The sequence below is a fragment of the Dendropsophus ebraccatus genome, chromosome 7 (genome assembly GCF_027789765.1).
Source record: "Dendropsophus ebraccatus isolate aDenEbr1 chromosome 7, aDenEbr1.pat, whole genome shotgun sequence".
Taxonomy (NCBI): Eukaryota; Metazoa; Chordata; class Amphibia; order Anura; family Hylidae; genus Dendropsophus; species Dendropsophus ebraccatus.
Window position 1 is genome coordinate 60,198,752 of NC_091460.1, and position 25,336 is coordinate 60,224,087.

The 25,336-nt window shown below is 42.8% G+C and overlaps 1 protein-coding gene across 1 annotated transcript; it reads left to right on the forward strand.

Moving 5' to 3' along the window:
• Window positions 1–2,419: 2,419 nt before the first annotated feature.
• On the forward strand, window positions 2,420–23,937 carry SLC10A4 (solute carrier family 10 member 4). Its single transcript, XM_069976527.1, has 3 exons — window positions 2,420–3,002; window positions 14,321–14,531; window positions 22,196–23,937. Exons 1-3 carry the CDS (start codon window positions 2,506–2,508, stop codon window positions 22,703–22,705), a joined length of 1,218 nt encoding a protein of 405 aa, XP_069832628.1. The 5' UTR covers window positions 2,420–2,505; the 3' UTR covers window positions 22,706–23,937.
• The last annotated feature ends 1,399 nt before the right edge of the window (window positions 23,938–25,336 follow it).

Consider the following 25,336-nt stretch of genomic DNA (forward strand, 5'->3'; position numbering starts at 1 on the left):
ATTGGTCTCCCCCTGGGGTGGTGCTGAACCGTATTGGTCTCCCCCTGGGGTGGCTCTGAACCATATTGGTCTTCCTCTGGGCTGGCGCTGAACCGTATTGGTCTCCCCCTGGGGTGGTGCTGAACCGTATTGGTCTCCCCCTGGGGTGGTGCTGAACCATATTGGTCTCCCCCTGGGGTGGCGCTGAACCAAATTGGTCTCCCCCTGGGCTGGCGCTGAACCGTATTGGTCTCCCCCTGGGGTGGCGCTGTTCATTAATATTTCCTGTCGTATATCTCAGATATCACTTGATTTTATATGTGTGTCTTGTATTCCTATACAAGACAAGTAAACACAGAAACTTTTACCATTACACAGCTTTCTATAAATATAGAGGGGCTGTCAGCACATCATTAACGCTAGTGATAAGCTGAAATGGTCACTAACTTTGCTAACAAACTAAATCAAAAGTACAAGCTTATAAAAGAAACTATGTAATATATCTTAGCAGAGAAAAAAAGCATTTATCTCTCTCTACTTAACAATGTAATTTTTTTTCTCCTTTGTCTCCTAATCATTCACACTGAAAAACTGTTAAGATGTACCTTCAGATGGGTCAGGTCACTGAAGGGTCAGATTGCATGCTGCAGTGTAGAAAAGGGAAGGAGGAGGGAGCTACAGAAGGATACACAGGCAGAGAGAGAGACTAGCAGACTAAAGGCCCTTTTCCACGGAACGATTATCGTTCGTATTCGGCCGATATCGGCCTCTACGGACGATAATCGTCCGATGGAATAGAGTGCAACGATCAGCCGACATCGTTCATGTCGGCTGATCGTTGCAGTCGCTTGTTTTTCAACATGTTGAAAAACAAGCGACTGATATAGCAGCGATCTGCTGCAGTCGCTCCGTTGAATAGGAGCATCGGCAGCAGCCCCCCCGCAGCTCCCCGCCGCCCCCTCCCGCTCGCTGCAGCCACGTTGAATAGCGGCGGCAGCGAGCGGGGAACGAGGAGCAAACGAGCGCTGAGTACACCAACAGATTTCTGACCAATTTATCGGACAGATTTTTTAAGCCAAAGACAAGAATGGATTTGTAAAGAGGAGATATCCCAGTGTTTCCTTTATTACCTGTTCTCTGTTTATAGTTTGTTCCTGGCTTTGGCTGTAAAAATATGTTAGATATCTGTTGGTGTCATAGGGCCCTAAGTTGAAAATTCTAGTAAGTGTTATGTCTTCTTTATTCAAAGTTTACACTGCTTAATACTGCTCTATAATGTACTCCATGTTGCTGCTTGTAGAAGGTGTTCTATAAGCAGGGAAAACATAGGGAAACAGGAACCCCTCTTAAGTGTATGCACTGTATAGGAAACAATATAGCAGCTACTCTCCACCCACTTAGGGACATTTGAAAATTTTAAAGCTGCATTGGGAAAAGCTAGTGGAAATGCAATATGCAGTCATTGCCAGGAATAGTGTTGTTCCTCACTTGCACATACTTGACAGCTTGTCCTGAGATTACCTGTAAGTATAGATACGTGTTAGGCTACATGTCCTCATAGTTCAAATATATCCAATAAACATGTATACCTACAATCGATATCAACGCAAAGAACATTATTATACAATGTACTGTCTGCCATGTTATAAATGGTCACATTATGCATCATAGTATTGTTATATTGTTACATACTTGTATATTATTCACTATCACTTATCATTGGGATAAACAGTAGGGGAATTTTCCATTTGCATGTCCGTAAATAATATTTGATTTTACAGAGATGAGTAGCGTTACACCCTGGAGTGTACATTGGTAATACTTGATGATTTACAGGGAAAAATACAATATCCACTATATTACCACATTTATTCACAATTACACAGTAGTATTATTACACTACTATACCACTATAATATTATTATTATTATATGAAACAATAATATCGTTTGGAAATATCATAAGACTGTAAAGATTGTTCCATAAATGTGATGAACATATCCTGATTTGCAGTTATAGCACTTGCACATATTCTTCCCCCTCTATAATATATTTGTACATTTGCAGCATTTCCCCGGGGACCTGCTGACAGACTCTGCTTTATCTCAGGACCCTTTCAGTGCTGACAATGTATCGCATCATAAAGTGCAAGAAGCACAAAGCCAAATGACTGTCATGTTATCTCACTGGTGAGCACTGCTCACATATGTGCTCCATGTATTTGTATGGTTTTTGTTTTTTTAGATGCAATAACTAAAGAAAGAATAAGATGAGCAGCAGGTTGGCCAGGCTGGGATAGACCTTCAGCTGCTCCTTTGCATCAGATGCTGTAGGGGGTGTGGTGGGGAGGGTGAGGTTGGACGGCTGCATGAGATGTGATAGAGGAGAAGAAGCTTCATCCTGGTCAGATTACTGCCTGGCTGCTGCTTGAGGATGAGATAGGGGCAACCTGCCTCCTCCTCCACCTCCTCCTCCTTCACTTGTAACAGCTCATTCACAAACAAGGGAGAAAAACTGGGTCATAAAATGGAAAACTCTAGTGCCAGCCCTCTGGATGTATCTGATCTTCCACCATGGAACTATGGGGAAAACTTTACAGAGGGGTCACTGCTGGATCCCAATGACACATATCTCATTGGAGATAACAGGACAGATCCAACCATCATGACTGCCATGCTTCAGGGGGTTCTACCGGAGACATTAGCCACCTCTACTCCTTTCTGGGATGGCCCGCTGAACCATGGGCTGAGTGTGTTTGTTGGGGTGGCTCTTTGTGTGACAATGCTCGGCTTGGGCTGTACTGTGGAAGTAAGTCAGATAGGAGAACATCTGAGAAGACCCATTGGGGTCCTTCTGGCTCTCATCAGCCAGTTTGTCCTCATGCCATTGATGGCTTTCCTCCTGGCTTTGATCTTCAACCTCAATGAAGTAGCAGCTATTGCTGTTCTACTATGTGGCTGCTGTCCTGGAGGAAACCTCTCCAACATCATGTCACTTCTTGTGAATGGAGACATGAATCTCAGGTAAATGAGCTCAGCTCTGGGGACAAGGGTGGCGGAAGAGAAGAGAGGAGCAAAACACATTCAATGAGGGAGGAAGAGTGGGGTTTTTTTGTTTTTTTACAGGATAGGATGTAACGTGATCATCAGCACATTGTGGAACTACAAAGCTCAGTATGCAATAGGAAAGAGCCATAGGTCATCAATAAACAGCTGTATGAAATATAACTACCCAATATGAAAAGTATTTGGTCACTATAGAGAATTGCAGGAGACTACTGACATGCATGTGTTCCATAATCTTGAAAGATCTGCACCATTTGTAATATTATTCTGCGACAAGGTAAAAATATTTAAAAATTATTTCAAGGAGTGAGGCTAAGCAACAGAGTCAGGTTCCATGCAAATGACGAGTGTATGAAAACCATTGGTGGTTTAAATATTATAGCATGTTTTATATAGCGTGCACTTTTATTCTACACATTTGGCAGCATTTTTACGCACTTTCATTTATGCTTTATATTGTGATGTGATACTACAGTAACAGAAGAAACTTGTCCCATTCTATTCTGACAATTACCCAAATACAAACTGGAAAACCCATCATTGTATATTACCAAGTTTACACATTACACAGTTTCTTTCATGGACAGACTGAATTCCTGGTAATCCATCACTGAAATGATTGCAGGTCATCGTTTTCAAGATTATATTTTAGAAATATTTTTAGAGGATTTTTTTTATTCCGTGTTTTCAGATTATTGCTTTTTCCACATTTTTGTTTTGTTCTTTGTATTGTCATGTTTATCATGTGAAAACTGCTTGAACTATAGAGCAAATATTATACATATAAACCTGTAAAGGGATATATATCAAGAAGTTAACAGCCACAGGACTATGCAGCAACTTAATTCTGATAAAGGGAAGTCAGTGAAACGATATATGTTAAAAGGAAAGAACCATTTATGCACAGTGGAAATACTCTCAGTTTTTGAGTACTCAGTCCACAGTATATGTTGGGGGAAAAAAATCTGATCACAAGGATTCTTCCTGAGGTTTGCGGGCTACTTTCAAGCAAATTGAAAAAATGTATGGGGTATTCTCATCTCAACTAATATATTTAAACCTGAAGGACTCGTCAAGTTAATTATTTTTGCAAATACAGTGGTACCTTGGTTTAAGAGTAACTTGGATTAAGAGCGTTTTGCAAGAAGAGCTCACAGTTTTTCAGAATTGTAACTTGGTTTAAGAGCTTTGCTTTGCTTTAAGAGCTCTCTGTGTTGGGTGGGAGAGGGAGTGGGGGAGGGGCATGATCTTTATAGCGGGGTCTACAGCACTGTATTCTGACCCAGGAAGTCTCCATCACCTTTCAAATTATAGCAAATCCACTTCAGGCTGGGGCTCACATCAGGGGACAGGACTGTGGAGGTAATCTCTTCATAGCTGTAACCCCTCTCTCCCCGGACAGAGAGTGCTGCATTTATGTGCCCACATCTGCCCTGCTCATTCCTTCATGCTCCCTGCAGTCTCTGTCAGCCCTTGTGCTTCCAATCCTCTCCATTCTTGTCCTGTACCAGTACTTACACTCAGCTATACACACTTCTGTATATAAAAGTTTCTGTCACTGTCCTCCAGCACAGCTCTGTGATTCTTGCTTCCTGATTGTTCCATGCTGAACACCCCCCCCCCTTCCCCATTGCTGTCATGTGACCACACAGACCCCTTACAGCAGCCCTGCTTCTCTCTTCTAGCCTGTTGTACTACACTACTGCATTATGGGGATCTGCAGTTCCACCCTGTATCTACAGACTGCTGCTGTTTTTTTCAGGTTTATGCACTTACTGTACATTATACTCCACATGCTGATTGCTATATTGTACAGCAACTTATAATATGACATTCAGCTGTTTCTAAATATTTGTTTCATAGGTTTTTACATGTTATTCAGAATTTTAAAAAATCATTATTTTTGGGGTGTGGAACATATTGTCTGCATTTCAGTGATTTCTTATGGGAAAATTTGCTTTGGTTCAAGAGTGGGTTTGGATTACAAGCACGGTCCCGGAACGAATTATGCTCGTAATCCAAGGCACCACTGTAAATTCATTTAGCAGACTTGAATTCTTCTCCAGATATGCTCCTCCTATTGTTGACAGCTCGTTACCAACCACCCCTCTGCTCTATGAACAGTGGTCTGGCTGGTGTTTTTATAGCGGTTATGTAGAAATATAGAGATATAGGGGGACATTCATGAAAGCTGCGCTCCTGGTGTATGCTAGGGAGAAGCCCCAGATTTGCCTCTTCTCCCTGGGATACGCCAGCTGTATCCTTCATTCCCCGATGGGCCAGCAGGGAAGACGTGGCAAGGTTAGGAGGAGGCGTGGCCTCCTCCCTGGCTAGATTTATGCCTGCTCGCAGGCGGAAATCATGGCAGAAATCTACACCTGCTCAGGACCAGGTGTAGAATTCTGCGCCTGCCATATGGCAGACGCAGGTCACAACTTTTAGTGAATCCAGCTGGTCAATTGGGGGAGAGGTCTAATTTAAGATCGGCATACTTATACACCGATCCAGACCACAGTTTTTAGAGCAGAGTAGTGGTTGGTAACCTAGCCAACAATCTGTCAACAGTGGAAGGGAAAGAGCAGCATATCAGGAGGAGGTACGTTTGCTAAATGAATGTTTTTGCAAAAATATTTATGAGCCCTACAAGTTTAACTATATTAGCTGAGATGAGAATACACCTTAAGGCTATGTTCACACCACGTAACTACCGAAGTAATCACGGCCGTTGCAACAATGGCTGTAATTTCTACGGTACTTACCTGGTACTTCGGGAGGAGATCCCAGCTGGAGTGTATACACACACAGGGCCGTATTAGCAGCTGCTGCTGCCCTAGGCACTAAACCTGAAGACGCCCCATCTTCACTCACCAGTTAGCATCATGATTTTCTTGGGGGTATTGCCAATAATCCTGGTAATGAATGATTAGAGTCGTCTGCATCTTGTCTAAGCGAATTCCACAGGATTGATAGATTGGTAATAGCTCCAGCCGTCACGTTTAACACTGCCACACCAGAACTGACCAATACTGCCATCCAGGGCTGGCGTCAGCACAGGGCTTACCTGGGCAAGTCAGCAAGTCTAGGGGCCCAGAGAGGGAGAGGAGCCCGGTCTAATGTTCAGTCCGATCAGGACCAGGACCTGCACAGAGAGAAAAGGGTGAAGGACCTGATCACATGACCAGAAGGTCCTCAAACATACGGTGTGGAGAGCCGCCCAATATAGATGAACAGGGAGAAAACTGAGCTGTAAGTGCTGTGTGTCAGCCAGTCAGTGTAAGTCTTTCAGTGTCAGTCAGTCTCTGTGTCTGTCAGTGTAAGTCAGTAATGTGTGTTTGTGTATGTTAGTGGTGTCTCCAGTGATTGCGCATAGTGTGTGGATGATGTGTGCATAGTGGAAGAAGTGGAAGAATAGTGGAAGAATGAGGGGCCTGAGGGCCAGAGATCCCGCAAAAACCTAGAGCTGGCCCTGCTGCAATCCTGTGACTGGATAACATTGCCACACCAGACCTGACCAATACCGCCATCCTTTGACTGGATAACACCGCCATACCAGACCTGACCAATACTACCATAACCCCCCCCCCCCCCCCCTTTTGAAAAGACAAAAGATTTACTGGCAAGTCTAAAAGGAATGTGAGAGACTAAAAAATGTAAAATAAATAAAGTTTTTTTCCTTCCCCCTGCTCCCTGGGGCTGCCCCCCTGCAATGTGCTGTCCTAGGCACTGGACCACGGGTACCTAGTGGTAAATACAGCCCTGTACACACAGTATACACTCAAGCCGGGATCCCTAGCAGTGCCTAGCAGATTTTCTACAGCAGATCCGCAGCAGATTTGATCTAAATAACTGAACACAGCATCAAATCTGCACCATCAAATCCTGTACATGTAAATGCACCCTTAATGGCAAATAATCAGATTCAAAATCAATGTCAGCTATTTACTAATCTATACTTTGCTTGCTTTTGGCAAAGAGCCTGTTAGAGAATGAAGGACCAGTACACTGTTCTTGTACGGCAGCTTCCTGCAATCTATACCCTCATCTAATATAACCAACCTTTCCTCAAAGTCAAATAGGTCAAATAGCAGTTCTTGGTGTTACTCTATTAAGAGATTATTCCAAGATTAAAATCTATCTTCTATCCACAGGATAAGTATCTGATTGATGGAAACCCAACTGCTGGGACCCCACTGATCATGAGAATGTATGTCCATTGTCTCCCAAGTAAATGAGGTGGCTTATACAACCACTGCTCCATTCACTCTCTGTTGGACTACCAAAAATAGCCAAGTCCTTTCACTCGGGGAGTCATCAACCCTCGTTGTCAAAGTCCAGGACTGTGAGATGAGAGACTTAAAGAGTGGCCTGTCCTGAAAAAGCATGAATGAACATGCACAAAACATGTACAGTATATAGATAGGTGCCAGAATTATCATATGCCATTATTTTTATAGAGCCAACATATTCTCCAGCAATTTACACAATGGGGGATATTTATCAAGACTACACCAGTCTAAAAGCCTTGCCCCTATTTACCTGGTCGGATTTACTAAGAGAGGTGCGCTTGTTTCTCTGGAACAGGTGTTCCAGGAATCCTGCCAACCTCTGTGTCATACTGGCAGTCTATGGGAGGCTCTTGCACCTCCTATTGTTGCTCCTCTCCGCTCAGAAGAATTGACATGCCAATTCTTCCACACAGAGGAGGCGCGCGAGCCTCCCATAGACTGCCATTATGACACGGAGGCTGACAGGATTCTCCGCCGCGGAATTCTGCCAGTTTTACGCCATGTGAACTGGCCCTAATAGGGCCCTATGACTCCACTGCTGCTAGGCAACAGTGCAAACTGCTGGGCCACCTGCTGCTGTAAAGTTAGGTTAAAAGGGTAGTGCACCAAAAAAATTTTTCCTTCAAATCAACTGCTGCCATGAAGTGCCAGAGATTTGTAATTTACTTCTATTAAAAAATCTCAAGCCTTCCAGTACTTATCAGCTGCTGTATGCCCAGCAGGAAGTGGTATTATTTCCAGTCTGGAGAGCAGGAGAGGTTTTCTATGGGGATTTGCTCCTTCTCTGGACAGTTCCTGACATGGACAGAGGAGGCAACAGAGAGCACTGTATCAGACAGGAAAGAAAACACCACTTCCTGCTGGGCATAGAGCAGCTGATAAGTACTGGAAGGCTTGAGATTTTTTAATAGAAGTAAATTACAAATCTCTGGCACTTCATGGTAGCAGTTGATTTGAAAGAATTATTTTTTTTTGTGCACTACCCCTTTAAGGGTTCCTGCCCCCTTGATGTTTCCAGGGTCTTTAAAGTTACAGATTTTATTCTGACATAACCCTGTTTTGTTTCTGTGCATACTGTATATGAGTTGGGAGAATATTATCTGTGGACTCTCAGATCTCATATTCTTCACGTTAGATATATCTTTTGCCTCCTTGAACTTAGTCTGATGCCATCAGCAAAATGAGAAATGAACTTCTACATGTGGTCAATCCTTGTCAATCACTGTGATACTTAGCTGAAGGGTAAACTCAGCAGAAGACAATCCAGTGCACACACTCCGGTTACTCAGCTCCATTGGGTTTCTCTATCTGAAATAAAATAATTTATTTTACACATGAAGCCATCTATATCATAAAAATCAAAGTCTGTCTGTCTGTCTGTCTGTCTGTCCTTCTGTCTGTCCTCTATAGACTTCCAAACGCCTGAACCGTTTGACCCCAAATTTGGCACACAGATAGATTGGGTGCCCGGGAAGGTTATTGCGAAGTTCCCGTCCCCGCCAGATGTACAGGAGGGGAGGGGGAGGGGAAAGAGAGGCGCCCCATAGAAATGAATGGGAAAATCTCCTCACTGCAAACACAGGTGATATAATTAGCTGCAGCAGACACGGCAGTTGGAGCCTTAGCAACCAATAGGATTACTGCTTTCATTTTCACAGGGAGCAATGGTTGCTAGGGAAGCTGCCTCACAACATCCACAGTAATAACTGGTAGACCCCCTACTCCATCTATACAGTACATGTATATACAGGACCCCCTACTCCATCTATACAGTACATGTATATACAGGACCTCCTACTCCATCTATACAGTACATGTATATACAGGGCCCCCTACTCCATCTATACAGTACATGTATATACAGGGCCCCCTACTCCATCTATACAGTACATGTATATACAGGACCCCCTACTCCATCTATACAGTACATGTATATACAGGACCCCCAACTCCATCTATACAGTACATGTATATACAGGACCCCCTACTCCAGGCATGTCCAAAGTCCGGCCGGAGGGCCATTTGCGGCCCGCGTTCCGAACTTTTACGGCCCCCCAGGTATCCAGCTTGCTATTATCTGCCTGTGTTATAAAGCATATAGCAGGTAGCATGTAAAATGGTCGGCCCTCGCACATATTCACTTCATCAAATTTGGCACTCTTCGAAAAAAGTTTGGACATGCCTGCCCTACTCCATCCATACAGTACATGTATATGCAGGACCCCCTACTCCATCTATACAGTACATGTATACAGGGCCCCCTACTCCATCTATACAGTACATGTATATACAGGACCCCCTACTCCATCTATACAGTACATGTATATACAGGACCCCCTACTCCATCTATACAGTACATGTATATACAGGGCCCCCTACTCCATCTATACAGTACATGTATATACAGGATCCCCTACTCCATCTATACAGGACATGTATATACAGGACCCCCTACTCCAACTATACATTACATGTATATACAGGACCCCCTACTCCATCTATACAGTACATGTATATACAGGACCCCCTACTCCATCTATACAGTACATGTATATACAGGACCCCCTACTCCATCTATACAGTACATGTATATACAGGACCCCCTACTCCATCTATACAGGACATGTATATACAGGGCCCCCTACTCCATCTATACAGTACATGAATATACAGGACCCCCTACTCCATCTATACAGTACATGTATATACAGGACCCCCTACTCCATCTATACTGTACATGTATATACAGGACCCCCTACTCCATCTATACAGTACATGTATATACAGGGCCCCCTACTCCATCTATACAGTACATGTATATACAGGACCCCCTACTCCATCTATACAGTACATGTATATACAGGGCCCCCTACTCCATCTATACAGTACATGTATATCCAGGACCCCCTACTCCATCTATACAGTACATGTATATACAGGACCCCCTACTCCATCTATACAGGACATGTATATACAGGACCCCCTACTCCATCTATACAGGACATGTATATACAGGACCCCCTACTCCAACTATACAGGACATGTATATACAGGACCCCCTACTCCAACTATACAGGACATGTATATACAGGGCCCCCTTCTCCATCTATACAGTACATGTATATACAGGACCCCCTACTCCATCCATACAGTACATGTATACACAGGGCCACCTACTCCAGCTATACAGTACATGTATATACAGGGCCCCGTACTCCATCCATACAGTACATGTATATACAGGACCCCCTACTCCATCTATACAGTACATGTATATACAGGGCACTACAGGTATACCAAACTGTGACTGGGTAACACTGCTACACCAGACCTGACCAATACCGCCATACTGTGACTGGATAACACCTCCATACCAGACCTGACCAATACCGCCATACTGTGACTGGGTAACACCACCACACCAGACCTGACCAATACCGCCATACTGTGACTGGATAACACCGCCACACCAGACCTGACCAATACCGCCATACTGTGACTGGATAACACTGCCACACCAGACCTGACCAATACCGCCATACTGTGACTGGATAACACTGTCATACCAGACCTGACCAATACCGCCATACTGTGACTGAATAACACTGTCATATAAGACCTGACCAATACCGCCATACTGTGAATGGATAACACCGCCACACCAGACCTGACCAATACCGCTATACTGTGCTGGATAACACTGTCATACCAGACCTGACCAATACCGCCATACTGTGCCTGGATAACACTGCCATACCAGACCTGACCAATACCGCCATACTGTGCTGGATAACACTGTCATACCAGACCTGACCAATACCGCCATACTGTGACTGGATAACACTGCCATACCAGACCTGACCAATACCGTCAAACTGTGACTGGGTAACACCGCCACACTAGTCCTGACCAATACCACCATACTGTGACTGGATAACACCATCATATCAGACCTGACCAATACTGCCATACTGTGACTGGATAACACCGCTATACCAGACCTGACCAATACCACCATACCCTGACTGGATAACACCGCCACACCAGACCTGACCAATACCGCCATACTGTGACTGAATAACACTGCCCTACGGGTAAATACAACCCTGCAGGTATACAGGACCTACACCAACTCTATAATACAGGTATACAGCACCTTCACCAACTCTATACTACAAGTATACAGGACCCCAAATATACTACAGGTATACAGGAACTCCACCAGCTATATACTACAGGTATATAGGACCCCAAACTATACACTACAGGTATACAGGACCTCCACCAACTCTATACTATAGTTATACAGGACCCTCAAACTATTTACTACAGGTATACAGGACCCCCGAACTATATACTACAGGTATACAAGACCTCCACCAATTATACACTACAGGTATCCAGGACCCTCAAACTATAAACTACAGGTATACAAGACCTCCACCAACTATACATTACAGGTATACAGCACCAACTATATACTACAGGTATACAGGACCCCCGAACTATACAGTACAGGTATACAGGACCTTCACCAACTGTACACTGCAGGTATACAGGACCTCCCTCAACTATACACTATAGGTATACAGCCCCCCAACTATGCACTGCAGATATGCGAGACCCCTAAAAACTATAAATTGTGGGTATACAGAACCCCTCCAACTATGCACTACAGGTATACACTAATTCCACTGATTAACTCAAATGAAACAATACCTTTAGCTTGGCCTCCTGGGCACCTTAGAACAAATCTAATTAACACACTGACACTTTATACCCGGGCAGCGCCGGGTACATTTTCTAGTATTGCATAAAGATAAAAAAAATGTTACATATTCCATAGACACCAATTCATAAGTCTTCATAGTGAATACTGCTGAGATATCCTATATGCATTTCAACAGACATGGCGGATAGTGAGACAAGTAGTGTTCTGGGCATAAAAATGGGATTAATAAATTAGTCATAGCATTAGAGTAGCCATGGGGGCAGAGGTGTGGCAGTACTGTTAATAATACATAGGCACCACTATCACAAATATTGCATCAAACCAATATTGATTTGAAATATATTTCTTGTTCTGTTTTGTATGTAAATTAGCATGAGCATTTTCCCCCTCAAATATCATTTATAGCATATTTATTTAATATAAAGGTGTGAGGGTTTGGAGAAGTCAGTCGAAAAATGTTATTAAAGCATTGTATTGCCCCCCAAAAGTTATACAAATCACCAATATACACCTATTACAGGAAATGCTTACAAAGTGTTTTTTCCCTGCACTATTACACGGCCTATTACACGGGTCGTTTAGAGGAGCAAACGAGCACTCTCAGCGCTCGTTTGCTCCTCGTTCCATGCTCGCTGCCGCCGCTATTCAACGCGGCTGCAGCGAGCGGGTGAGTGCGGGAGGGGGCGGTGGGGAGCTGCGGGGGGGCTGTCCGGGTGATCGCTGATTGTCCGAGCAGCCCATAGGATATAGCAGCGTCTTCTGCCGACGATCCTATTCAACGGAGTGACGGCAGCAGATCGCTGCTATATCAGTGGCTTGTTTTTCAACATGTTGAAAAACAAGCGACTGCAACGATCAGCCGACATGAACGATGTCGGCTGATCGTTGCACTCTATTCCACGGGACGATTATAGTCCGTAGCGGCCGATATCGGCCGAATACGGACGATAATCGTTCCGTGGAATAGGGCCTTTACTACTGCATCAAGGTTTCACTTCCTGGATAAAATGGTGATGTCACGACCCGACTCCCAGAACTGTGTAGGCTGTGTCTGCTGGAGAGGATGATGGCAGAGGGATGCTCAGTGTCCCTCCAGTTCCCTGTGTCCCTCAGTGTCCCCCTGCCATCATCCTCTCCAGCAGCCACAGCCCACACAGCTCTGGGAGTCGGGTCGTGACATCACCATGTTATCCAGGAAGTGTCATCACCATTTTATCCAAGAGGTGGAGCCTTGATGCAGTAGTAAGTGCAGGGAAAAAAGCACTTTATAAGCATTTCCCGTAATAAGTGTATATTGGGGATTTGAATAACTTTTGGGGGGGCAATACAATACTTTAATAACATTTTTCGCTGGACTTCTCCTTTAACGAAGTAAATTGAGCATAACTTCCCCAACCCCAGATACATGCTGCCATGGAGAAAAATATGGAATACAGCTTATAGAATAGGGCTGACAGTACCCAACATACATACACTGCTCTCCAGCTAACAAAAGGTTGAATACTTTATCAAAGGCATTGGGTTCTTTTATAACAGGGATGGGGAAACTACAATTCTCATCATGTCTGGACAGTTAAAGAGTAAGTTATGACTGTCTAGGCATGATGGAAATTGTAGATTTTCAACAGCTGGAGGGACAAAGGTTCCCCCACCCCTGTTCTAGATCATACAAGGGTCCACATTATTAAAGTTTTAGTTTTTAATATGAAAAGTAGAATGCTTACAAAGGTTACATAAAGAGACTAAAATGACATACTGTACAAACAAACAAAACTATTATAAAAGGAAAGGGAGAAAATAATACAAAATATCTAAGCAAGTACAGTCTGCAATGATTTTTCTGCTTTGCCAAGGAATAGGATGAAATACTGGGACACAGACCAGTCAGACTGACCTCCACACTGTGAACAGTTTATCTTGGTGCAATCATATTTTATATCCTGTTCTCTGGCTTCAGATCTGCCCATCAGTTCATTATTCCAGTTATTGGTTATTTATTGGACCAGCAAGTGATAGAAAGGGAGAATATGTAGATGTGTGCTACAGGATGGGGCAGAGAGGCCTTTGAGGCTGCACTATAGAAGTTCAAAGCATCTATTGCCACTCCTTACATGGAAGCCATAGATTGGGATGTAACACACACACATTGTATGCCTACTGATTCTATTACTTTTTCAAGTTGTCTAAACATCCCTAAAATGTTTCTAATATAAAATGTTAATGCTAATAATGATGTCTTCTGTCTTCCTGACCTCCAGCATCATCATGACTGCATCTTCTACACTACTGGCGCTGCTTTTAATGCCGCTCTGCCTGTGGATTTATAGTCGTCCATGGATTAACACTCCACTTGTGCAGTTCCTACCTCTCGGGGCTGTCACCCTGACCCTCTGTAGTACTCTTCTCCCTATTGGACTGGGGGTCTTTGTACGTTACCGCTACAGCAGGATTGCTGATATACTGCTTAAGGTAAGTGCTAGAAGGTTATATGAAGCATATGAAATTATATTTTATTGTCTGGACTAGCAGAGCACCATATCAGACTCTAGAAAAAAAAACTCCACTTCCTGCAGGGCAAACAGCAGCTGATACATACTGGAAGACTTGAGTTTTTAACTCTCTGACACCAGTCGATAAAAAAAAAAATCTTCAGAGTACACCTTTAACAGAACTTTTTACAACTCTCTTCAAATAAATTTGCCTCATTGAAGAAAAGCTTTTGAGTAAAAAGCACTGTATGCCATGATGGGAATTTACTAAAACTGTCCGATTCGCAGGCAGGACACACATACATGGACAGATGTACAGTGTGCCAGGTGTATCACAGTGGCTATGGCTGATTGATTAATCCAGCCCAAACTTAGGATGCCTTTACACAGAGAGATTTATCTGACAGATTTTTGAAGCCAAAGCCAGGAATGGATTTGAAAAGAGGAGAAATCTCAGTCTTTCCTTTATGACCTTTTCTCTGTTTATAGTCTGTTCCTGGCTTTGGCTTCAAAAATCTGTCAGATAAATCTCTCTGTGTAAAGGCACCCTTAGATTAGACAATCTACAGATGCAATGTTGAGTTTTGGTTTATACCAAATAGTAGTTGCCTTACTTCAGGCAATGCACCAAAGTTTTGGTGTACTAGTGTTTGTGTATTACTTAGGCCATAGCGATATGAAAGTGAAATAGTGGCTCTCAAAGGCAGGGGGTACACATACATGGCACTGGTTAACGCTTGCTTTTGCAGACAGCCTTAACACATGTGCATTGGCTCTAGTGGGCCCCTTGGCCTGCATCATCACCCAGCAAGGGTCGGGCCCCCTGCTCCTGGAGGTACACTTGGCTACCAGAGGAGCACATATAGTTAAATTTGGCCCTGTGATTGGCGAGAAGCCATACACTCTTATGGCCAGAAGCAGAAGCATTCTGCCTATGGCCACCAGAGACCGATGCCTCCCCCAGCACTCTGGTGCACAAGTGAGATCACTGGTGCTAGATAAACAGCAGTGCAGGTTGCAGCAGGTAAGTATGACTTTTTTTCTTGTTTTTTTCCAATTACAGGGGGAAAAGCCTACATGGGGGATCCGCAGTGCCGTTAACTACCAGGGGGATGCCTACATGGGGGGTGCTGCTTACTACCAGGGGGATGCCTACATGGGGTGGGAGTGCTGCTTACTACAAGCAGGGTGCCAACATGGAAGTAGAGGGGGTGCGACTTACTACCAGGGGGATGCCTACATGGGGGGGGGGGGGGGAGTCTGCTAACTACCAATGGGATTCCTACATGGGCTGAGGGGGGCTAACTAATAGTTTAGAGATTTCTAATGAAGAATGCTATCTATTGGAATGGGAGCGTTGGCTGACACCTGGTAATTCCCTATGATGATAAACATGAAGATGCAGTATGGGAAAACATAAGTCGACCTACCAATTAATGACCCCCATACTACATTGGAAAAATGTGGTTATATGCAACTTCCCCTCAGCAACATTAGCTGATCAGCCCAAAAAGAAGATGGGCCCACATTGAGCAGCTAATATTTAAAGAGACTGTAACAGTTGTGTGACAATGCCTGTAGTCAGTCTGAATGATTTTATAAAAGTTTATTATCAGATTTGTTCTATGCAGTTTATGCACATTTTGTGAGTGATCGTACATGTTTACATGTTTGTTTGTTTTTTAACCAAAACATGTTTATTACACTTGCTGCACATGACCATTAAACTAAAAAGTCCAACTCCTCAGAGCAGGGGGCATTCGCATGTCAGTCCAAGATACCAAGGGCTGTTCAGCTTCTACAGTATTGATGATTCCAGATGGGTGGTTACATTCATGCAGACAGCCAGTAGACCCAAGATAGAAGGAATGTTGAAGATCACACACAGGCTGTAGATTCTTCCTTATCTGGAGTGCCGTTTAGCTTGCAGGTCTTGTGAACAGCAATGGAGGAAGCGTTTACTTGGACCTCTGCCCCTGACCTCCTTTTACGCTTCAGTCTGCGCATACGCTTCTTCCTCCACTTGGCTCTCATCTTGAGAAGAAGAGCCTTCCTAAGATGGCACCAATGACATGTTTACATGTTCTTAGGCTGGGTTCACACTACATATAATTCAGTCAGTATTGTGGGCCTCATATTGCAACCAAAACCAGGAGTGGATTAAAAACACAGAAAGGATCTGTTCACACAATGTTGAAATTGAGTGGATGGCCGCCATATAATGGCAAATATTTGCTGTTATTTTAAAACAACAGCTGTTATATTGAAATAATTGCAGTTATTTACTGTTATATGGCGGCCATCCACTCAATTTCAGCATTGTGTGAACAGATCCTTTCTGTGTTTTTAATCCACTCCTGGTTTTGGTTGCAATTAGAGGACCACAATACTGACTGAAATATACGTAGTGTGAACCCAGCCTAATATTTTATAATAATTTATGAATAATATAAATATTAATATAAAGATAAAACACAAGTAGCGCTACCAAGTCTAGGTAGCCAGTAACAATATTTACTGACTGCCTTTAGCTGCAGGACAGGATAATTGGTTGTCTGTACACCAATCTATGATAAAACTGGAAAAGCATATATATCTCCTGCTGCGCTCATGTGTTACAGGGGTCACAATCTTAAAATACACTATGCCTGAATGTACACTGCGTTACGATACCAAGGATATATGTCAGACACAAAAACACATTGCTGTAACTCCAAAGGAGATAGTCCTGTTCTATCATGGATCGTGTAGTGTAGTACCGCAGAGCCCAGCATACATGAAGGTAGTTTTGCTACAAGCTAACCTGCTGCCGTACCAATCCCGATCTACTATGTTCTGGTAATTGGTGATGCGGTTTGGGGGTTCTGCGTTTCAAACACGTCCTAAAGACTATATTCCTTTGTCAAGGAAGTCTGACATATATCCTTGGTATTTTGAGATTGTGACCCCTGTAATACATGAACGTGCAGGAGATATATACTGTATATGCTTTGGCAAATATTAATATAAGTAAATATCAATCAATAATAATTAGTTTAGGTCATGAACTATATCAGACCCCATGTGTGGTTGCAGAGAGAAGACAATTTCTACTTGTTCCTTTTGTGAATAAGCATCAGCCGTTAAACACTGTCTCCATTATTACATATATGCATGAGTTTTTCACATAGTGACTGTAACATTCGAATGAACAGTCAGAGGCTGATAATACATACAGACCTTATACTACTTTGGTGGTATCCAGGGAAAAGAAAACTTTTCTACAGGGCTGAAAGAGGTGTAAAAATACTAAACATGCTATACTCACCTCCCCCGGTCCCCCATACCTGCTGTACCAATGTTTCATCAGGATTACTGTGACATCCCAACCCCACGGGAACTGGCCGGCTTAGTCAATGATTGAGGTGGGTAACCACTGATTATCTGAGCGGGCAAGTTCCTGACGAGTTGGGATGTTACAGGAACTCAGGAGACTTTAATGATGTCCGTCTATTTTCTTCTATAGTGGACATTTATTTGAGAGGAAGTATGCGGTGTTTTTTTGTCCAGTAGTTTGTATGGATTCTACAAAGAAGGCAGAACCTTCATCGTATATGTAAACAGGACCTAAGGGTGCATTCACATGTACTATATTGGCACTATTGGGGGAACTACCCGTGTGTGTGTGTGAGGGGGGGGGGTATTATTGGGGGAATTAATTATTTGTTGAGGCACTATTGTTGCACTGTTGGGGGAATTAACTGTGAGTGGGGGCACTATTAAGGCAATTAACTGTTTATGGGCCACTTTGTGGAACTATTGTTGGAATTAACTCTTTGTGGAGGCGCTATTGAGGGAATTAACTTTGTTGGGCACTATAGTGGGAATTTGTAGAAAGGTGTGGTGCCTAAGGTAATCTATTGATATGGCATGTAGGGGCAAGTTCTGTGAATATCCTGGGGTCCATGGTACAGTTAATCCGCCTCTGGCATCCACGTTACTGCCGGAGGTACCACCCATGATGCTGAAAGCTTTCTGCCATAGAGAAACCAGCAGACTAGGCCCCAACCCAGCCATCCCCTTAACATGGCTGTTTGTGTGTCATTGACGGTACATGCAGTGTACACTTCCTTCCCTAATCATTCCTATTCTATACTTGCCCTGTACCATCCTTTTATACTTATCATGTCATAGCCATTTATATAAGCAAGCAAGGTACCGCAAACAATTTTTTTCCAGTTTCTTAGCATATTTCACGGAAAAGTTAAGTCTGTAGTTGGAAATTACAATTGGTGTCGCACAAAAATAAGGGCTCATGTGGGTCTGTAGATGACTAATGCAAGCGCTATGATCTTTTAAACACGATGAAGGGAAAAAATGAAAGCGCAAAGGAAAATTGGCTCAGTCCTTAAGGGGTTAATAGTTACATTGTCCTGGCATGTAATGTATTGTTGTATGCAGAACGTGTTATTGTTTAGAAGAGCACAGCCATATCCATCACTTGTCAGTACGAGGCACTGCCTGATTTATAGATGCTAGACATAGAGCAGACATGTCTATGAGTAATGGTGCTCCCTGCCCTCTATACGGTGTCGGGATATATATCCATTCTCTCATCTGCCAATTTACTGAGAGCACCAACACTCCCCCTGTCACAGCCAATAACTAGTGATCCCCAAGCCATATAATCAGTCATTATATCCGCACAGACTACCCCTTGTGTTCCTCCATGAAAAAGATAAATGCATAGTGTGTGCATGACACATTGCAAGATGAATACTTTCTAAATGATAACATCCCATCGGCCACCTTCTTACAATTACATTGTGCAGAGAAACACAAAGCAGGAAAAGATTTAGTATCAAACCAAATGAAGAACTCTTCTGGTTGATGCAAACCATCTCCAGCCTTGGTCTGTAACATATAGCAACATTCAATGCTCTTACTATGTTATTGCTGGTGAAAGTACAGACTGACATTGTGCTGGGGGATGATTTACACAGGACATTACTATAGATGGCATGTGAAAAGATTAGTGGTTATTGATGGCTTTGCAAAGTGATATGTGAACAGAAATGAGCTTTATGCGCGATGAGAGGGGAGCCTTTACCTTTCAGGTATATAAAGTTTTTTTCAGGCCCTCTCCCATTCTCTCTATACAAAGCACATGACACCCCCACCCCCACCCCTTGTTCTTTCCTGATGGAACTGTTACTAAAGACATAGTTCCCCTAGCAACAGGCGGTGAACAGCAGAAGTGCAAAAAGACATCTAGTGGCCAAGATTTGATCTTAGTGTTTTCGTTTTTCCCTCCTCCCCTTCTAAGAGCTCTAGCACTTTCAGTTTTCTATCTACAAGCCATGTAAGTGCTTGTTTTTTACAGGAATAGTTGTACTTTGTAATGGCGTCTTTTATTCTACCATAACATGTATGACGGAATCCCAAAGTTATTATTTATGAAGATATAAATAGGTGAAATCGTAAAAAAAAGAATGCAATATGGTAACGTTTGGGGGGTTCCTGTGTCTACGTAATGCACTATACGGTAAAAGCGACATGATACCATTATTCTATAGGTCAGTCTGAGCACAACCATATGCAGGTTTACACAGATTCTCTAATGTTATATATATTTTTTTTTATGAAATCCTTTTTTTTGGCAATTAGTTATTAATAAAATGGCCCTTTTGTGACGCTTATAGTGGTTTTATTTTTTCACCTATGGGTCTGTATGAGATGTCATTTTTTCCGCCATGATCTCTAGTTTTTATTAGTACTATATTTGTGAATAAATAAATATATAATGTAACATCAAATCGGTAATCCGCGCACTTTTTTCCCTTTTCGTGTACGCCATTCACCGTTCGCAATGGCGCTTGTTATATTTTAATAGATCGGACAATTACGCACGCTACGGTATATTATATGTTTATTTATTTATTTTTATATGTTTTATTTATATAATGGGAAAGGGGGGTGATTTAAACTTTTATTGGGGGAGGGGCTGTGGGGTAGTGTAATAGTGATTTTTCCTTTCTTTTTTTTTTACACACATTTGAAGTCCCTTTGGGGGACTTGTACATACATTAGTGTGATTATTCACATTCACACTGATCACTGCTATGCTATAGGCATAGCATTGATTAGTGTGATAGCCGATCTGCTCATTGAGCCTGCCTGTGCAAGCTCAGTGAGCAGATCGCCGATCGGACTGCACGGAGGAAGGTAAAAGACCTCCAGCGATCCGATACAGCGATCGAGACCCCTGCAGCAACACTGCGGGGGTCCCGATCAGTAAGTGACAGGGGACTCCCCCTGTCACATAAACTTAAACGCCACAGCCGCGATCACAGTGTTTAAGGGGTTAATGACACTCTGCAGCGCGATAGCTGCAGCCTGTCATTAGTGGTGAGGTGCCGGCTGCTCACTGCAGGCAGCCCCCACCTCCTATGAAGAGCGCTCTGCTCCGGAGTGCGCTTCATAGCAGGAGAAACACCCAAGGCGTACAGTTACGGGGTCGTCTGGTGACAGACTTCCATGGCGTAACTGTACGTCCAGGGTCGTCTAGGGGTTAATCCAAGATCCATCTTGCGGTCTGTTTGGCAGGTGATGCCCTTTATTGTCATAAAAGATTACTTTTAAAATTGCAGCTCTGTTCCCTACCGGCGTATCTGTTCCCTAACTTTGCACCACCCCTCGGTCCCTCCTCCCCATCCTCCTCATCATTAGGAATGCTCCAGGCAGATTGCTTCCTATTCCCCACCTGTGTTACCACAGCACATGGGCTGGATCATTAAGACACCTGTGCAATGTTCAAACAGAAGTAAATGTTCCAGTGACATTCCTAATTATGAAGAGGGTGGGGAGGAGGGACGGAGGGGGTGGTGCAAAGTTAGGGCACAGATACTCCCACTTTTTTATGACAATAACTGCATCATCAGCCGAACGGACCGCAGGAGAGATCTTGGATTAAAAGCAGCTATCCGAAGGTACAAGTGGTTTGTGGGGGTCAGATTGTGGGTACAGAGTCGCTTTAAAGCTCTTTTTCTGGAGTAAGGAGTGAGGAGTTTTTGGCAAATAAAGTGTAAATATTTATGTAACAAAAATGTTAAAAGTCACTTGAAGGCAAGTTGTTTCAAAAGACAGTGACCACTGAAATATGTTTAACATAAAGATCTAATTTACATAAAGGGTCATTTTCAAAAAAATACACTTCTTTTAATTTTCCTAATATTTTCAACCTAATGTCCCCTTGAGATTGACGATCCTATAACCTTGCGATCAGCATTCTTATATTGACTTTATGAGAATATCTGGCGGTTTCTATTACTTTCTATTTCCAGTGTGGCAGCATGCCATAGGCTGCTCCTAACTAAGTTACTGGATAAAAAGCATAATACAGTAGATAGATATGCCTCTGTATCACTCAAATACATTGTATACTGGTGTGGAGCAGACTAAATGTAAATGGTACAGTATATATATATATATATATATATATATATATATATATATATATATATGAGAGAGAGAGAGAGAGAGAGATTGCATAGTTATGTAGGTAGGACAATGCAAACATGTTTCTATACATTAATATTCATGCGTAGAATAAATAAGCACTATTTGTATACAGCATTGTCATCTCTTATATTTTCCTTCCTTTAGGTGTCTCTTTGGTCCCTACTCATCACCTTGGTCCTCCTGTTTATCCTTACTGGAGCAATGCTGGGACCTGAGCTTCTATCTACGATTCCCCCATCGGTGTATATTGTAGCAGTAATCATGCCTATGATAGGCTATTCAATGGGATATGGACTGGCCACTTTATTCAAGCTCCCCCCCAACTGCAGGAGAACTGTGTCTCTGGAAACAGGGTGTCAGAACGTCCAGCTCTGCACAGCTCTCCTGAAGCTCGCCTTCCCTGCACACCTTATAGGAAGCATGTATATGTTTCCACTGCTATACGCACTATTCCAGGCCGCAGAGGCAGGGATATATGTCTTAGTGTATAAACTGTACCGGAAGGAAGTTCTCCACAAGCAAGAACCTATGGATGAAGATGAGGACACAGATATTTCATATAAAAAGCTAAAGGAGGAGGAGATTAATGAAATATCGTATGGGGCCGTGACATCGGAAGAGCAAAATTCTGTAGCCAAGGAGCCCCCGTCATAACTGCACCAGCCCTGTGTGACCCTCCATCTGTCTGCAGTCACGTTTACAGCAAAGTTCATTGTTGCCAAAACATTCATTGATAGATATCATTATATATCTGCAGTAAAATTCCTTTAATCCGACATCCATTGGATCCTGTACCTACCAATTCATGAAATATTCTGGATCTTCAGAAGGTCATAGAAATGTATATAAATTTTCCACACCGGTTGTCTTGGTTCAGTCTTCTATTAGTCTTATGAAATTACATATTATACAGGAGGTTAGTGCAGAAAACAGGTGCCAGCTTATCACACTGTCTGAATTATCAGATGCCACATTAAAGGAATTTTACTGTGTAAATACCTTAAAATACAGAATATATTACTCGCCATAATATGTAATACACTCACGGTAACCAAGACATTGAGCCAAAATGTATGAAATCACTATTAAACATGAATCAATGGGGGAGGTATTATTCACTGTACACCAGACCTTACAAAAGTCACATATTTGCATAAATCTGTGACTTTTTAGAGTTTTCACACATCTCTCAATGCTTTTTTATTTTAAAAGTAGGTAGCACTTAGTGGTCACCAAACGTACAACAAACAGCTAAAAAAAAAAAAAAAAGTTATGCGGTCTTGTCCAGTGGGAGGAATCCAATACATTTACAGCCTATGGCTATGTTCACACACCATCAAAATGACGGCCATTTTTATTGGACAGTCAGCAATAGTCGGGGAAATAATTTCCATTATTTTATACCCAAAAAGAAAAACTGTGAACTGCACTACATAACAATGGACGTTATTTGTATAATAACAGCAGCTGTTACAAAATAACGGACATTATTCACCGTTAAATAATGGCTATCCAATAAAAACATCTGTCATTTTGACAGTGTTTGAACATAGCCTAGACTGTATCCATGTTTTCCTGGACTCCCTAGGACTGCATCCAACTTCTTCAGCCACAAGTATTCAAATGATTGGACTAATGCTCGAGTTGCTCCCATCTCTCCTGAACGTACCTCAGGTGACTCTAGCCAAGGTGCAGAAACATCTCAGAGATGATCAGGAAAAATGGGAGGAGACAGAGCTAAATTTGTGTCAGGGTGGCTTCACACACAGCTTTTGTGTGCCGTTATTCTGGCCTCCCAAAAAAACGTCAGAAAAGCTGCCAAAGATATTATTGGCGTGTTTTCTGGTGTTTTTGACTTGACTAGCCTTTTTTTGCCTTGGGCGTTTTTGAGAACAGAAGGATTCCATTGAACTCTATGGAAGAAACACAGTTTGCTGGGGGGGGGGGGGGGGGACACCAAACCCTCAGCATGTTGTGTTTTGTGGAAAGAAAAACTCCACACAAAAAAACGCCAGGTAGGTATGGCATTTCCTAAAAGTCCATTGACTCACATCTAACATCTGGCTGCGGTAGTTTTTACACAAATATACACCATCTTGTTTTTTCCAAAAATTTAAGGCAGTGTGAAACTTGCCTCCTAGCAAACGTTCTGAATACTTATGTCCATGTGAAGATATTGGGAGTCTGAACACTTTCCATGCACTGTACCTTTTTATTATTTAAAGGGCAAATGATCCTTAAAGAGAAACTATTAGCAGGTTAGACAAATCTAACCTGCTGATAGCCCTTATTGTCGATAGGGTGGCTTCCTCCTTGGTGCTGGTCCAGTACTGTTAGTGGTTTACTCCTCGGTTCGGAGCACCGTTAGGAGCACTGCCCTGGCCCAAAGCACTGAACTGGTTGCTCCTTCTAATGATAATTAATGGAGCAGAAGGGCATCTGGGTGCTATTGGGGCAGGGCAGTGCCCCTAACGGTGCTCCGGACTGAGGAGTAAACTACTAACAGCACAGGAACAGTGCTGAGGACAAAAATAAGACACAGATAAGACACATACGTTCCTTCTCGGCGCTCAGTGCTCAATAGGGGACTATCAGCAGGATAGATTCAGTTAACCTGCTCATAGTTCCCCTTTGAATGCTATGGACACCTTTGAATGTATCTTTCTTTTATAGTTTTTGTTAGGCTGGGTTCACACTACGTTTTTGCAATCCATTTTTGCTATCCATTTGGGGGGAAAACGGATGAAAAACAGATAGAAAAAAGGGATGCAAGTGTGTGCATCCGTTTTGATCGGTTCTTACATTGACTTCCATTATTAAAAAGAATTGATCAAAACGGATCTATTTTTTTAACAGACACAATAACATGGTCGACCTCATTTTTGTGTCCGTCAAAAAAAAAAACGAATCCATTTTGATCTGTTTTCTTTTTATAATGGAAGTCAATGGAAAAACGGATGGACACTTTTGCATCCGTTTTTTCTATCCGTTTTTTGCAAAAAAACAGATTGCAAAAACGTAGTGTGAACCCAGCCTTAATTTAAAAAACTATTATCATGTTCAAGTATTAATGACTTGGGGTGTGGTGATAAGACCCACACTGATCATTAGATAGAGCCGGGAGAGGCAATTAGCTAGGCGCTTCACTTCCTGGCACTCTGTATCACTGCTGGAGACAGGCTGCATAGACTTGCATTGTAGCAATGAGACAGAAAAGGCAGCAAGCCGGGAGTGAAGCCCTTAATCTCCTGACTCCTAATGGACAGTGGGGGTCTGAACACCCAG

Excerpts from the sequence above, each read along its gene's own strand:
- SLC10A4 (XM_069976527.1), top strand. The coding sequence starts at position 2,506 with ATGGAAAACTCTAGTGCCAGCCCTCTGGATGTATCTGATCTTCCACCA. Across the intron at positions 3,003-14,320 it reads AATGGAGACATGAATCTCAG|CATCATCATGACTGCATCTT; the intron begins GTAAATGAGCTC and ends CCTGACCTCCAG. Across the intron at positions 14,532-22,195 it reads TTGCTGATATACTGCTTAAG|GTGTCTCTTTGGTCCCTACT; the intron begins GTAAGTGCTAGA and ends TCCTTCCTTTAG.